The 13,904-nt window shown below is 43.4% G+C and overlaps 4 protein-coding genes across 4 annotated transcripts in view; 1 reads left to right on the forward strand and 3 right to left on the reverse strand.

Moving 5' to 3' along the window:
• LOC6044985 (transcription factor grauzone) overlaps positions 1–13,904 on the forward strand; it is a 28,846-nt gene that overhangs the window by 6,174 nt on the left and 8,768 nt on the right. The gene's annotated exons all lie outside the window — the stretch shown is intronic.
• LOC6044986 (transcription factor grauzone) lies at positions 5,898–7,784 on the reverse strand. Its single transcript, XM_001862375.2, has 3 exons — positions 7,545–7,784; positions 6,203–7,493; positions 5,898–6,138 (listed from the first exon to the last, which is right to left on the reverse strand). The coding sequence occupies exons 1-3, from the start codon at positions 7,749–7,751 to the stop codon at positions 5,972–5,974; spliced, it is 1,665 nt and encodes a 554-aa protein (XP_001862410.2). The 5' UTR covers positions 7,752–7,784; the 3' UTR covers positions 5,898–5,971.
• Positions 9,106–11,751, reverse strand: LOC6044987 (transcription factor grauzone). Its single transcript, XM_038256357.1, is given in 6 exon segments — positions 9,106–9,374; positions 9,439–9,731; positions 9,734–9,813; positions 9,875–10,492; positions 10,552–11,450; positions 11,518–11,751. Coding segments are annotated over 6 exon segments (2,163 nt in total). The 5' UTR covers positions 11,641–11,751; the 3' UTR covers positions 9,106–9,224.
• LOC119767553 lies at positions 12,378–13,375 on the reverse strand. The gene is made up of 2 exons (XM_038256405.1): positions 13,137–13,375; positions 12,378–13,037 (listed from the first exon to the last, which is right to left on the reverse strand). The coding sequence occupies exons 1-2, from the start codon at positions 13,329–13,331 to the stop codon at positions 12,705–12,707; spliced, it is 528 nt and encodes a 175-aa protein (XP_038112333.1). The 5' UTR covers positions 13,332–13,375; the 3' UTR covers positions 12,378–12,704.

Here is a 13,904-nt window from a genome sequence, read left to right on the forward strand (position 1 = left end):
TGTGGCCAATCCTGTCAAAATGGCCATTTTCATTACCAGTATCAAAACCCATAAATTTTGATACCCATATTGCCCAAATCTGTATGGTTCCGTAAATGTCCTTCCGGGAGAACCTTCCCTCAGGGTAATGGCCACTCCGGTTGTGGCCAATTCTGCCAAAATGGCCATTTTCATTACCAGTATCAAAAACCATAAATTTTGATACCCATATTGCCCAAATCTGTATGGTTCCGTAAATGTCCTCCCGGGAGAACCTTCCCTCAGGGTAATGGCCACTCCGGTTGTGGCCAATCCTGTCAAAATGGCCATTTTCATTACCAGTATCAAAACCATGAATTTTGATACCCATATTGCTCAAATCTGTATGGTTCCGTAAATGTCCTCCCGGGAGAACCTTCCTCAGGGCAATGGCCACTCCGGTTGTGGCCAATTCTGCCAAAATGGCCATTTTCATTACCAGTATCAAAAACCATGAATTTTGATACCCATATTGCTCAAATCTGTATGGTTCCGTAAATGTCCTCCCGGGAGAACCTTCCCTCAGGGCAATGGCCACTCCGGGTGTGGCCAATCCTGTCAAAATGGCCATTTTCATTACCAGTATCAAAAACCATGAATTTTGATACCCATATTGCCCAAATCTGTATGGTTCCGTAAATGTCCTCCCGGGAGAACCTTCCTCAGGGCAATGGCCACTCCGGGTGTGGCCAATCCTGTCAGAATGGCCATTTTCATTACCAGTATCAAAAACCATGAATTTTGATACCCATATTGCCCAAATCTGTTTGGTTCCGTAAATGTCCTCCCGGAAGAACCTTCGCTCAGGGCAATGGCCACTCCGGGTGTGGCCGATACTCTACCAATTTGTTCCCAATCATTTCGGTATTCCGGTGACCGCTCTGGCAACCGTCAATAACTTCTTGACCTCCTCTCAAGTTCGTTCACCACCTGTTTCTTTCAACGTGTGCGTGTGTGTGTGAGCAATAAAAATCCCAACGTAAGGTCTGTCTTTGATGAAAGGCTGATGGACACTAAATCCTCCAGAGGCTAACTTTTAGCTTAAATAGTTGGCACGGCATCCACGCAACAGAAACAGAATGTCACGCCGAGGGCATGCGACGGTAACGCTACATTTTCGAAAAATTTTGCATTGACACCGCAGATAGAGCTTTAAGACAAAGTCCTTTGTCAAAAAATTGATTGTCTGAATTAAAAAAATAATCTTAAGATCAAATTTTATAATATTATAACAACATTCTTCATGCTTTAATTTAATTCTTGTAATTTCTACATCGATATTTCCAAACTGAAAAATTTTGCAAGAAAACAAAATGATCCATTTCGTAAAATTGTGAAATTTAAATTTCTTTCGGTTTTTACTGTGTTTACTTCAAATCGAAGTTTTTTTCTATTTTCTTTATTTTTAAATAAATAAGTAAGCAAAAGCTAATGAATTTTTCCAGAACAACTTTTCAGTTATAAAGTTTTTTTAATGAAGCTTAAAAAGGCAAATTATTCATACTGAGAATAGATCGCGGCCAATATTTTAAAAATATAAAAATAATGTCTCACGGTGGGTAAGAAGGGGATTATTATGCAACTTGCATGCACCTCGGAAATTCCTCCTGGAGGTTGTTGGGGGGACTATTCTGAGTCAGAAAAAAACGATTCCCAAAATATTCTGTCGGTGAATACTCATTTTATCTCGATTTGAAGTTAAAAAAAACCTAATATATCATCTAAAACCTCAAAAATACGTCTAAAATCTCGGTCTAACTCTGGACAAAGAAGTTAATTTTCATCAAGATATCAATTCTAAGTTCCCAAAATATGTTCCTGACATAGTACACCTAACATCGGTCCATTACTTGAGTCCCAGCGTCATAAGGAGGTGTGAAATAGTGTTATTTGAAAAAAAAAAATATATTTTCGATTTGCTCTGGTAAATAAACTGTTATGTCTAAATTCAAAAACTAATTTTGTAGCATTATTGCAAACAAAAAGAAGAACAATTTTGCAGAAAAAAGTATGACATTTTATCCATTTTCTGTAAAGTTACGTCTATTTTAGTAGGAAAATTGTTACCAACTTTCAAAATTCTTCGATATTTAACTCATTCCTGTTTTAAACAGCTACTACGATCATACTCAGTAGAATGTAACAAAAATTACTTTTTGGCGGGAATTCAGGGATAAGAGAGCAAAAATATATTTTTTCATAAACCTTGAATTTGGAAAATAACGAATTAAAAAATGATTTTAAATATTTTTTACACTTTTTTAAATTTAGCTTGTGTTTAAAACCATTTTAAAATAAACGAAAACGAAACTATTGGCACTACGCCCCCCGGGGCATGGCCTTCCTCTAACGTGGGATTTCTGCTCCAGCGCCTCTGACGAGACAGGAGAAACCGGGACCGACGTTTTACTTCACCATCCGATAGAAGCTCAGTGGATAAGGCGGGAATCGAACCCGCGTCTCATAGCATCATCGGGATCGGCAGCCGAAGCCGCTACCCCTGCGCCACGAGATATTTGAAAAGGTGCACAAAAACGCAAAAAAGTTTGTTTTTTAAAAGGGATATACGAATCAAAATTTCGTTTGAATAAATTTTATCATGTTGCATTGATTTTTTATATCGTAGTGTTTAGGAAATTAAACTTAATAAATTGCAACGACCATTGAAATTTGAATATTTTTTTAAAATAAAAATTGCAATCGCTAAAAATAATAACTGTACCATTAAAAAAAATTAAAATAACTCAAATAAACTCATTTTTTAATGTTATCTTTGTTTTACATTCTTAAAATCAAGATTTAGGAATCTTATTTGCAACACTAGTTTTTTTTAAATTTATTTTCTTTAAAAGAACCCAATAATAAAAATTGAACAAAAATGTGTTAACTTCTTCAACTTTTATCAAATATTAGTTCCGGCCCGCCACTGCTTCAGAAACATCAGATCAGGTTGGGCACCCCTGGTCTATTGTTTTCAATCTTCATCCTTTTCTTCAAACAAGTGAGGTTTGACCGCTCACTCAATTTATGGAATGGTTAAAGGATTAACACAAATGCTACTATTGTACTTTTGGTAAACTTTTATAACATGCTTAGGACCAAACATTGTATCAAAACACCGCGACAAAATAACAGATAAACACGACTCAACACTAGGAAAGATTTCAGGAGAAAATAATACACAGTAAAATAACAACTAGTTTTTGAATTCAAACTAAAAATAAAACAGTTTTTGCTTTAATGAAAATTGATAGGCACACTATAAATGATTAGGCGCTTATACTTACATCAAACCCTACATAATGTACTACCCCCGGCCGAGTTAAAATGCGTAACTTGAAAAGAAGGTGCGAATGCCTGGCACGAACACTCAAAGCGTGTTCTAGCGTGTTGCTCGTACTGACTCAGAGCAAGGGTGAGATGTATGTGTAAGGGCAGTGCGTGTTCATCGGGAACCTGGTGCATAAGATCGGCCAAGGCCCGTTCTTACACTGAAAATTGCTAATCGCGAATACTCCTGTCGTGTTCGCAACTTTTATTTCATTTCTTCTTATTTCTTCTTCCTTCAATTTCTTTTTAATAATTATTTTTATTTTGTTTATGCGGTCCCACCACCCGCTCCTCGCATAAACTCGATTTCAACACTTCTTTACATTTAATTTTCCATGGCCGCTAAATAGCAGCACAGCAGGATTTTTTTTAACGTCAAGTCTACTTGACATCCGTCCGTTCCGAAACTCGTTCGTAAACAGGCTTGCCACAAATACAGATTTTTTTGGCACATACCAAACACTCAATCGAGTATAACTTTAAAGAATAATATTCTTACCAAAAACTGAACATGCCAAAAGATGCTAACAATGTTTATCTTTTTGGCCAATTTAACAAAAACTGCTCAAATTTATTTTAACTGTAAAAAAAAAATTCGTTTGTGTTTCGGGTCTGTGCTGAAAAATCTGTATTTGTGGCAAGCCTGTTCGTAAACTGAAGAGCCGAACTCGTTTGCAGCACGTTTGGACTCGATTTCATGCACTCTCACTCTCTCTCTCACACTCTTGTTTCCATCTGTCAGAGTTTGCTCTCTTTTCGCGAACCTCAACCGGTTCAACGTATCAACCGGTTCAAATCAGGCATGCCTGATTTTGAAGATTTTCGGGCACATCACAAAAACGCAAATGAGTTAAACTTGATGGCAAAATAATATTTTACAAATCTGTTTTTGGTAAGAGAAGCAAAACATTGTTATGTTTTTCGTGAGTAATTCATTTATTTAAAAATCATCGAATAACATGGCAAACAATACGTTTGAGCATCGAGCCTGCCCAGTCACGAAATATTCTAGCAGAGCTGGTTCTGCCAGAATCCTGCTAGAACGGTTGAACATTTTTGCTAGAATGCTGTAAGAATATCCAGCTCTGTGAGAACTCTGCTAGAATCCTGCTAGAACGTCGTGACTGGGTGTGCTCGAAAATCTTCAAATGTGGCATCCCTCCCATGGGACTGCAGTCACGGCGTTCTCAAAGGATTCTTACAGAAATCTAGCAGAGCGAAAATATTCTTACAAGAACGGTGCCATCATCCTGCCAGAATTTTGCCTCTCAAAGAATTCTAGCTCAAATGCAATAACCGGTTCTAGCAGGAGCTGGCGAAATTAACCGGTTCTGTTAGAATCCTGCTAGAATTTTGCTAGAACTGTTCTGACAGGCCTCCTGCTAGAATTCTGTAAGAATTTTGCTAGAATGAGTTGGAAAAAAATTGCTGGAATCCTGCTAGAATTTTGCTAGAATTTAAATGATCCGGGAAAAAAGTTAATAAATTTTTAGTTACTTAATTTAATCAACAAAATTTTTATTATCGCTTTACAAAATAATTACATAGAGAAAATCAGATGCGATGCGATGAGTCTTCTTTGGATAAATATTCACTACTGGCTTCCGTCGGTTTCGAGCGTTCCGAGTGCGTGGCCATTCATCATCCGGGGAATCGATGCACGCATGCGATGCCGAGCTTACGACATAATCAAGGCATTTCTGTGTATATCCATGTTCATTGGAGAATTCACGAATTTCAGTCATCTTTGAAGATATCTGCGGAAACAAAGGAAAGCACATAAGATTTAACGGAAACATTCTGTTGAACCCTATGAAGATTTGTACGGCTCGCTGAAACAGAATCATGTCACTTTTTAATTTTTTTTTTTTATTTTGTATGCTCCGACTTACCAGATTCGCGATACACCTTTCCTCTTGTCAAGTCTTAGAAAAAAAGAAAGATCGTTGGAAAACATGCGGTTTTGGCGAAAATCTTGTTCGCCACCAACCGGATGGCGAAAAAATGTTCTGTCAGAACATTCCAGTAAAGTTCTAGCAGAATTCTTACAGATTTCGCCCTGCTAGAATATTCTAATACATTTCTAACAAAATTATGACAGGCCTGCTAGAATCATTCTAGCAGGATTCTAGCAGAACCATTTCTGCCAGAAAATCTCGTGACCGTGTTGGTTCAAATCGCCGAATGACACAGATCAAAACTATGAAGACTGAAAGATTGATAGTTCATAAATGATTTTGTATTTGTTTTGACTTAATGTCAATACATTTATTCTTCAATATTGCTATGAATTGATACTGGCTGGTCCTATTCCCTACAACTCCTACTTGAGGTCGCATCATCTCATGACCTGAGCACATCAAACTGACATGGTGGCAAAACAAAGCGCGCATTAATTCACCACTAGATCGTTGTGGAAGGGCAACCATGGGCGGTCTTGCAAGCTCGAAATTGATTCTTAACGTTCCACATTCAAACGCAAGTTTCGTAGCCGGCCTACATATAATGGACTGGTGACACACACACGCTTAATTGATAATATTTGTTCCATGGTTATCAACGTCTTTATTTACAACATAATGTTCAACTCGTACGAGCGTACGACAATCGGCTAGCTGCAAGTTCAATGCATCTGAGTGATGCCGTCCGCGGGAAATTCCACGCTACTGCTTTGCTCAGACTGTTGACCAGCTGACTGGACCACAGCGTCCCTGTTGCCGTACTTTGCCAACCGTTGCTCCAGCCACTCCTTCGGGTGCATCTTCTTCCTGTGCGAATGCATGTTGGCACCTAAAAGAGATACAAAGTTATGATTAGAATCCGCAACCCAAGAAGATAAGCAAGAAATGCCTACTCGAATTGAACGTCTTAGCGCAGTGCGGACACTTGTACAGAACATCGCCCGTATGCGCCGCAGCTACGTGTTCCTTGAGCGTGATGGCCCGGGCGTACTCCTTTCCGCACATGGTGCACGGGAAAACGCGCGGCCCTGTGTGCATCCGTGATTTGTGCGCCTTCAGTGCCATCAGGTTTGGAGAAACGTGCCCGCAAACGTCGCAACTCAGCTCGCCCTCGTTCTTGTGACGTCGGACGTGGACGCGCCAGTAATCGTGGTTTTTGCACCACTTGGAACAAATTGGGCACTGTTTACGCAGCTGCTCGGCTGGAACTTCGTGCGTCTTCCGGTGGGTCATGAAGGTTGATCGCATATAAAAGCCTTTCGAGCAGACGTCGCAAATGTACTCCGTCTGCTTCAGGTGTCGATACTTGACGTGGTTCTTCAGGATGTTGATGTTGCTGAAACACTTGCCGCACGTTTCGCACTTGGCCGTTCCGTTGTCCAGGGTTTCGTGATCAGCCAGATGTCGCTTCAGTGCTCCCTCCTTGATAAACGACTTTGTACAGCGGTGACACTTGAACGCCCGTTCTTCTTCCGTTGCGTGACTCTCCTTCTTGTGCCGGTTGTAACCGAAACGATTCTTGTACGACTTGCCGCAGATTTCGCACTTGAAGGCATCCGGATTGAGCGCGTGCTGGACGTGTTGAAGCAAAACCGAACGCTTTCTGTGCCGAATACCGCAACACGTGATGAAGCCTTCCTTCTTGTGCGTTTGGAGGCAGTGCCGTTGAAAGACATGGAAATGTTCAAACTCTACGTTGCAATTGTCTTCCTCACAAACGTATCGTACATGCTGCCGAATGAATTTGTCCTCTTCTTCACGCTCCTCCGTCGATTTTGGCGCGTACGGATAGGGCTCCTTGCGTTCCTTCTTGACCTTCTCACCGGGCGTTCTACGCGTATATTTACGCTTCTGCCGGGGCATTTCCTCCTCCGGTTCTGGTTCATAGTCAGACTGATCATCCCTGCTCGAAGACTCAAACTCTGACTCACTGTCCTGTCCAGCTTCAGACAATTCCTCAATGACCTCAACCATCGGTTCTACCTTTATATCCTCCAACGTAGGTTTGCTCTCCTCGTCGGGATATTCCACATACTCATCCTCCTCCTTAACAAACACCGGCAGCGGAACCGGATCGGTCCGATTGTGCAGCTTTTCGACCTCTAGGTAAAACTCGTGAAACTCGCTGACCTTCTCCCAGCACACCTTGCAGATGATGTCACTCCGTTCCAGCAGGTCATTCTCCTGAAACCAGACACTTTGAAACAAAAACTAATCGGAGCCGCAGCGACCTACCTGGAACCAAAAGTGCTGACTTAAAATCCCAAGAATGTTCAGCTTGCTGTCCTCGGCCGTTGCAATCTGGTAAAAGTTCAAAGGCTTCCGCGGGCATGTTAGACAGCTTCCGCCCGTTTCCCGTTCCATCATTGGCCGATAGTACAGGGACCGATGGAGAGACAAAATTTTACGACCGCTGCGCGGACACAAAATGAAGTACTGCATGTCATTCGACGAATCGCGTTGTTGCCTGTGCGGTTGTGATGGTGAAGGAAGAGGGGAGGGGGAGGGTAAGCATCACTACATAACAAAGTGTTTCTGAAGGGTAAACCAGTACGCGTTTGGTGTGAATGCGAAAGAAATCAAAGCAGACCGTGATAATCGTGATTTCAAAATCTTGAAAGGGCTGTCTGGTTGCGAGCCGAAAAGATCAGGGAATCCTAGGATAAAGAAGGGGGAATCTTGACGGACGAACGTGAAATGATCGAAGCACTGCGACGGGCACCTGAACGGCACAGAAACGGAGGAACAGGATCCAACACCCAAAGAGTGGGAAGTTCAGGATACCATAAAGACGTGTCAGCTGCCCAGATACCAAACCCCTAGCACCGCTAGTTAAAAATGTCCGGTATTATCCGCCGCTACAGCTGTCCCTGTCTGTCCGTTTGGCAACCGAGTTGTTTGTTAAGTCCGCTATGGCTATCGCAATTTAGACGTTCCCAGCATGTTAAAGCTGCTGCAAAGCATTGACTGGGAGAACACACTTGACAAGGACAATCTCGAAGAGGTCTTACAAACCTTCACCAAGATTCTTAGCTACGCCATCGACAGGCACGTACCGAAGATACCTGTTACAAATGCTCGTGGTCCATGGCAAACCTGCGAGCTTAGGAGAGTCGAAGCTGCAAAGAGTTTGGCACTAAAAAAACACCAAACATCGGACGATACCTTTGCACAACTATTAGGGGAAATTCTCGTATGTTTGGCAGGTTAAGCACTCGCTCCTAACTCCATCCAATTTGCTGATTTTCACTATTTCAACAATTAATTTTGCAAAACTCTGATAGAAACTTGCTTGCTCACTCCTCATTGAGATATTTATCACTCGATTTCGGTTGAAAACGCTTTTCATTAGCTTTAATTGAATGTCAAATTTCTGACCTGCCAACATTAGAGGCACGCTGGAATTAGATGGCTGTTCCCCTACGTGCGACTCAACATGCCGATGTCATGCCGATCATGAAGTACGTACCCAGAAGAAACTCAAGTCAAACCCGAAAGGATTTTGGAAGTACATCAATAGAGTTATCTACGTGCGCATGTATTGCGTGTACTTACACGAAGGGTAAAATTTGTACTTGCCAGCAAAAACCAATGGTACGCTAGTGTGCGTAAGTTCGGGCTTAGATTACTCTATGAGCAGCGGAAAGATATCGGGTTACCGTCATCTATGTTCCTAGGAGACGAGACAGTATATAATACGGAGGAGATCTGCCAGGAGAGATATAAAGAGGTTCAACTGATCTACGAAAAGAGGGACAAGTTGGAATGTAAAAACTTTCAAAAGAAAACAAAGGTGTACAAAGCAATTGCACAATTCATTTTATTGTTCCTTATCTGCTCTATGATGAAGAATCACCTAATTTTAAAATCTTGAAAAGTCAACAAAATAGAAAATTGAGTATTAAAGCACAGAGTCTACCGCTGGTGCCGCTGAGACATCTTCTCGGCCCACTGCTCCGGATGCGCCACCTTCTTGTGGGTGTACATATTCGAGCTGGAATTGCAAGTCCGAGGACAATACTCGCATTTGTACAGCAGCTCGCCGGTGTGTCCAGCTTCGTGTTCCTGCAAGTTTAGAATACCTCAGTTTGTGATTGAACGTAGCGAAACGCAAGCAAATCGCACAAACCTTAAGCCGCAGCAGCCGTTTGAACGGTTTCGCGCAAAACGAGCACGAGTACGTGGTCGCGTTCGTGTGGACAAACTTCTTATGGCTGCGCAGCGACATGGCGTTCGAGCACTCCTTTCCGCACACGTCACACGGAACCGGTTCGGACTTGCACCGCTTGACGTGGCTGCGCAGACTCTTGATGTTCTTGAGCCATATTTTGCAGTGTTCGCACTGGGCCTTTAGCGCGGCCCGGCCCTCCTGGGAGTGCTGTTGGCGGTGAAATTCGAGCGCCGACTTCATGGCGAACCCTTAGCGCAGACGTCGCACACCCAGCTGGCGCTGAGTCCGTGCGTGGATTGCTCGTGGGATTTCAGAAGCAGGTTCGTTCCGAAGCTAGAAAAGAAAGAAAGAGCTTACATTTCTTGCTGTTTCAAAGATGACTTGAGCAACTCACAATCGATTGCACTCTTTACACGCGAACTTCTTCTCCTCCAACGCTAGATGGTACTCCATGTGCTGCTTCAGTAAATAATCCTTCCAAAACCGACTGCCGCACACATCACACCGGAACGGCTTCTCCGAGTCCGGCGTATGCTTCCACATCATGTGGTTCGACAAGCCAAAGCTGTTGAGGAAGGTTTTCGCGCAGATGGCGCACTTGAAGTGTTGCGGGTTTTCGTGCACACAAACGTGCTCGTACAGGCGGCTCTTTTTGGTGAACTTTCGCGCACAGCACGTGGCGTAACCTCCGCGTTCGTCGTGCGCGTGCTTGTAGTGCAGCTCCAGCTGGTTAAACGTTTCCGCCGTGTAGTCGCACTGTTCACAATTTAGCGCGCAGTACTTGCGAATCAGCTCGTCCTCCCGGGCGTGATCTTGCGGGGTTTTGCGACGGTTCTGTTTGCCCTCGTGGGACTTTTTGACCGTTGTGTTGTCCGCCGGGTGGTCCAGAGTCGATTGTTGCTCGAAGAACGCCGTTCCGTCAACATTTGCTGGATATCCTACGCCGTCTGGCGCAAGCGACTCAGGATGATGAGTTGTTGTGTGCTCCTCGAGCATTCTTGTGTTGGAGAAGCTGGAAAACAAGACATGTCAATCAAATTTAGCTACACGATAGTTGCGAAGAATGCTTACAACTTGTTACACTTTTGACAAACGATATTCTTCGGCTCGACAGTCGCGTGCCAGTTGAGATGACTAGTCAGCAGCGGTTCCGACACGAAGGCCGTCTCGCACAGATGGCACCGGAATCTCTTCTCCTCCTCCGGCGTGTGGTTCAGCATGTTGTGCATGGCAAAACTGTCCACGGTCTTGTAGCATCGGTCACACTCTTTGCAGTAAAATTTATGCTTCAAAAGGTGATAAAACAGGAAAACCTGTTTCTGATACGACTGCTTGCAACAGACTACGGTCGGCAGTGAGTCGTGCTCTCTTCGGGCGTGCTTCGTCAGTTGCTTGAAGTTAGGCCACTGTTCCGGGCACTGATCGCACGGCAACCTTGGGAAGTGCTTCCGAATCAACGATTCCTTCTCGGCCGAATAACTTCCTTTGGCTTGCTGTCCCCGACGACGAGCCTGGCTGGCCTTGCGTTTCCGTGCCGCTATCGGTCGCGACGATTCCGAACCTGAGTCGTCTTCCTCTTCATCGGTTTCCTCATCGCTGTCGCTACTGCTCTGCTCATCTCCAAGTCCAACTTCCAGCTTTGGCTGCTCAACGTCGATCTGCTCCGAGTCAAACTCTTCTGGAACCTCCTCTAGTTTCACGTCAACCGGCGCTTCAAATTCTTCATCCTCCAATGGAGATTTCTTTCGCTTGCGACCTCGCGTCGATGATGGTTCCTCAAGAGTATCCTCCTCGGCCGATATCTCATCCGATTCTTCATCGATTTCCTCCTCCTTCACCTGAATCACTTGGTCGCCTTGCAACAAAACATCCGCCCGGTGCGTGTTGGCCACTTCGCAGTAAAACTTGTGAAATTCGTCAATCTTTTCCCAGCAGCTGGTGCACAACACCGACTGCTCGTAGTCACTTCTCTGAAAGGAAGATTACATATTTAGCAGTCAATCCGGGTTAAATTGATACCCGCCCTCCCTCATATACCTTGAACCAAAAGTGTCGAGCCAAAATCTGGTCCACATTCTCCGTGTTGGACTCGTCGCAGATTCGCAGGAAGGTGTCCGTCCTTCGGCAGCAGGTGAAACAGTCGGAAAGTTCCGTTTGCATTATGATTTATTTTGTACAACTTTGTGAACCATGCAACTTAAAAAATATTGCAAAACAACAATACGCACTGCACTCTTGACTATTCGAAACGTCACAACAAAGCGAATAGTGGTACACGAAACGTCACAACAAAGCGAATAGTGGTACACGTTGAATAAGTTTTTCGATTTTTACGGTACAAATTTTCTTGATAATTTTAAAATGTTCGACGTTCTGTTTGATTGGATCGATTATGCATGTTTAATTTAAATAACGGCAAGCTTTCCTGCGTACCCTGTACCGTGCAGCACACGCGGTTCACACACCTCCCCAGTCACGAAATATTCTAGCAGAGCTGGTTCTGTCAGAATCCTGCTAGAACGGTGGAACATTTCTGCTAGAATGCTCTAAGAATATCCAGCTCTCTAAGAATTCTGCTAGAATCTTGCTAGAACGTCGTGACTGGGTCGGTTTTGCTTGGTTTTCTGTTGCGTACACATAAAGAAAAAATACTCTGAATTTAAAAAGATCGTTCGTTGGATTAAAAGTTCGCGTTGGTGAATATTCGTAGAAAGTTCAAACTTTTCAATTTAAAAGTTGGAAAGTTTTTGATACTACCATGCATTTATGGAACAAAATCGTTGTATCGGTAAAAGTGTTTTACTTTTAATTAGAAAAGAAACCTTTATAGCAAGAATAAACAACATTTAATACTACAGTGTTAATTTCAGAAAAATGTGCTTGATTTTAGGCTTGATTTTATATTTATTTTTAAAAGTTTCAAACACTATGTTAAAAAAATACATTTTTGTTACGATATGAAAAGACGAAGCACATATCGTAACAAACAGATTAAAACATTTATTAAAATGTAAATCGAACTTAACTAACGAACAAGCAATAAACGAATGACGAACAATAACAATCTTCTCCACTTCGTGGTTCAGGCGCGGCCGACGTCTGTCACCTTGACAAGACGGTTGTCAAGTGATGAGTCGCCGCGTAGAATAGGGACGCTCTCCCAACAATTTTGTTATTGTATTGAAAGCTTCTGGCCAAAATCCGAGTCCAAGCTGTACCGATTCTTAGGGTACGCCACCGGTCACTTCCGAAGACCCCAAGCTGGACGGATCCGGATAGACGTTTCGACGCGCGACAGCAAAGTAGAGAACAGGATGGTCACGTTGCCGGCTTTCATCAAGACAGGTTTGGAGAAGTTGGCTGTAGATTCGGCAAGGGTGATAGACGTTTCCAGGCTGGAAAGTGAAGTGCCTGAACAGGGAATTCCCGATTCTGGAAGCGCATCCGGAACATTGGGTTGATGAATCCCTCGGAACGGAATTCGATTTCGAGCACTTAATCCTCCGAGAATGACACAGATTTTTTCGGCACGCTGTCCAGGGTACATTCGGCTGGAGCTGCGCAGTCGCGAGATGAGCATTTGTGGGCGGTTATTTGTTAAAAGAGATGGAAGTAAGTGAAGTTGGCAAGCCACTGTACACATTCTCATTACTCACAGGTGTTGTAAATCGCCGGCACCGAGTGCAACATCCGCTCTGGCTACCTCCGATTATCCCGCTTCTCATCGTCCTCCTCTTCGTCGGCTCCTTCTCCTCACCGTGAAAATCACCTGTCTCGTACTTGGCCAAAAACCGGATGTTTATCTTCTTCAACGCAATCTCGTTGTTCACGCAACTCTTCGGCAGCGCCATCTCCTCGATGATCTCGTTACAGTCCTCGCGGGAATTGACCTTCAATCACCTATATTTATTTTGCATCGACCAATCTGTTTCCCTCGATAACCTGTAAGTATATCGTCACAAACTGTACCTTATCAACTTTGTAAATGCCGGCCCCGGCCCCGGTTCTCTTCAGGAACAGGGAAAGATTTACTTTTTTTGTCTCTTTCTAGCAAAAGTTTTTTGTCAGGTGACTTCCTGCTGTTTTTTTTTTTTTTTTTTTTGAAAATTTAAGGCAGATCGGAAGGAAAGGGGTCAAGAAACAGCTTTACGAACAGCAGAACAAAGGAGAGGGAGTGATTTCTTGGGGCTTTTCTTCACCCTCGCTGGCTTGCTTGCGCTGCCGCTGCTGCCCATTTGATTTTTTTCTTGACCGGTTCCTTCCGAAGTGCGTATACCGCTTTAATCTAGATATTGTCCGTTTCTCTCGAAGGTACACGCCGCGCGGCATTTCAAAATGTGCCGCAGACACTGTTGCCAGCGATTTTCTGACCTTTTGGTGCAATAAAAAACATTCCCGGCAACAATGCCATGCAATTCGAAGAA

The sequence above is a fragment of the Culex quinquefasciatus genome, chromosome 1 (assembly GCF_015732765.1).
Source record: "Culex quinquefasciatus strain JHB chromosome 1, VPISU_Cqui_1.0_pri_paternal, whole genome shotgun sequence".
NCBI lineage: Eukaryota > Metazoa > Arthropoda > Insecta > Diptera > Culicidae > Culex > Culex quinquefasciatus.

What these genes read in the sequence shown, in the direction of transcription:
- LOC119767553 (XM_038256405.1), bottom strand. Translation starts at nt 13,331, where the DNA reads ATGGCGCTGCCGAAGAGTTGCGTGAACAACGAGATTGCGTTGAAGAAG. An exon ending in GCCGGCGATTTACAACACCT is followed by an intron (nt 13,038 to 13,136) that starts GTGAGTAATGAG and finishes GCGACTGCGCAG; the next exon opens with CTCCAGCCGAATGTACCCTG.
- LOC6044986 (XM_001862375.2), bottom strand. Translation starts at nt 7,751, where the DNA reads ATGCAGTACTTCATTTTGTGTCCGCGCAGCGGTCGTAAAATTTTGTCT. An exon ending in GTCAGCACTTTTGGTTCCAG is followed by an intron (nt 7,494 to 7,544) that starts GTAGGTCGCTGC and finishes GTCTGGTTTCAG; the next exon opens with GAGAATGACCTGCTGGAACG. An exon ending in CGCTAAGACGTTCAATTCGA is followed by an intron (nt 6,139 to 6,202) that starts GTAGGCATTTCT and finishes TATCTCTTTTAG; the next exon opens with GTGCCAACATGCATTCGCAC.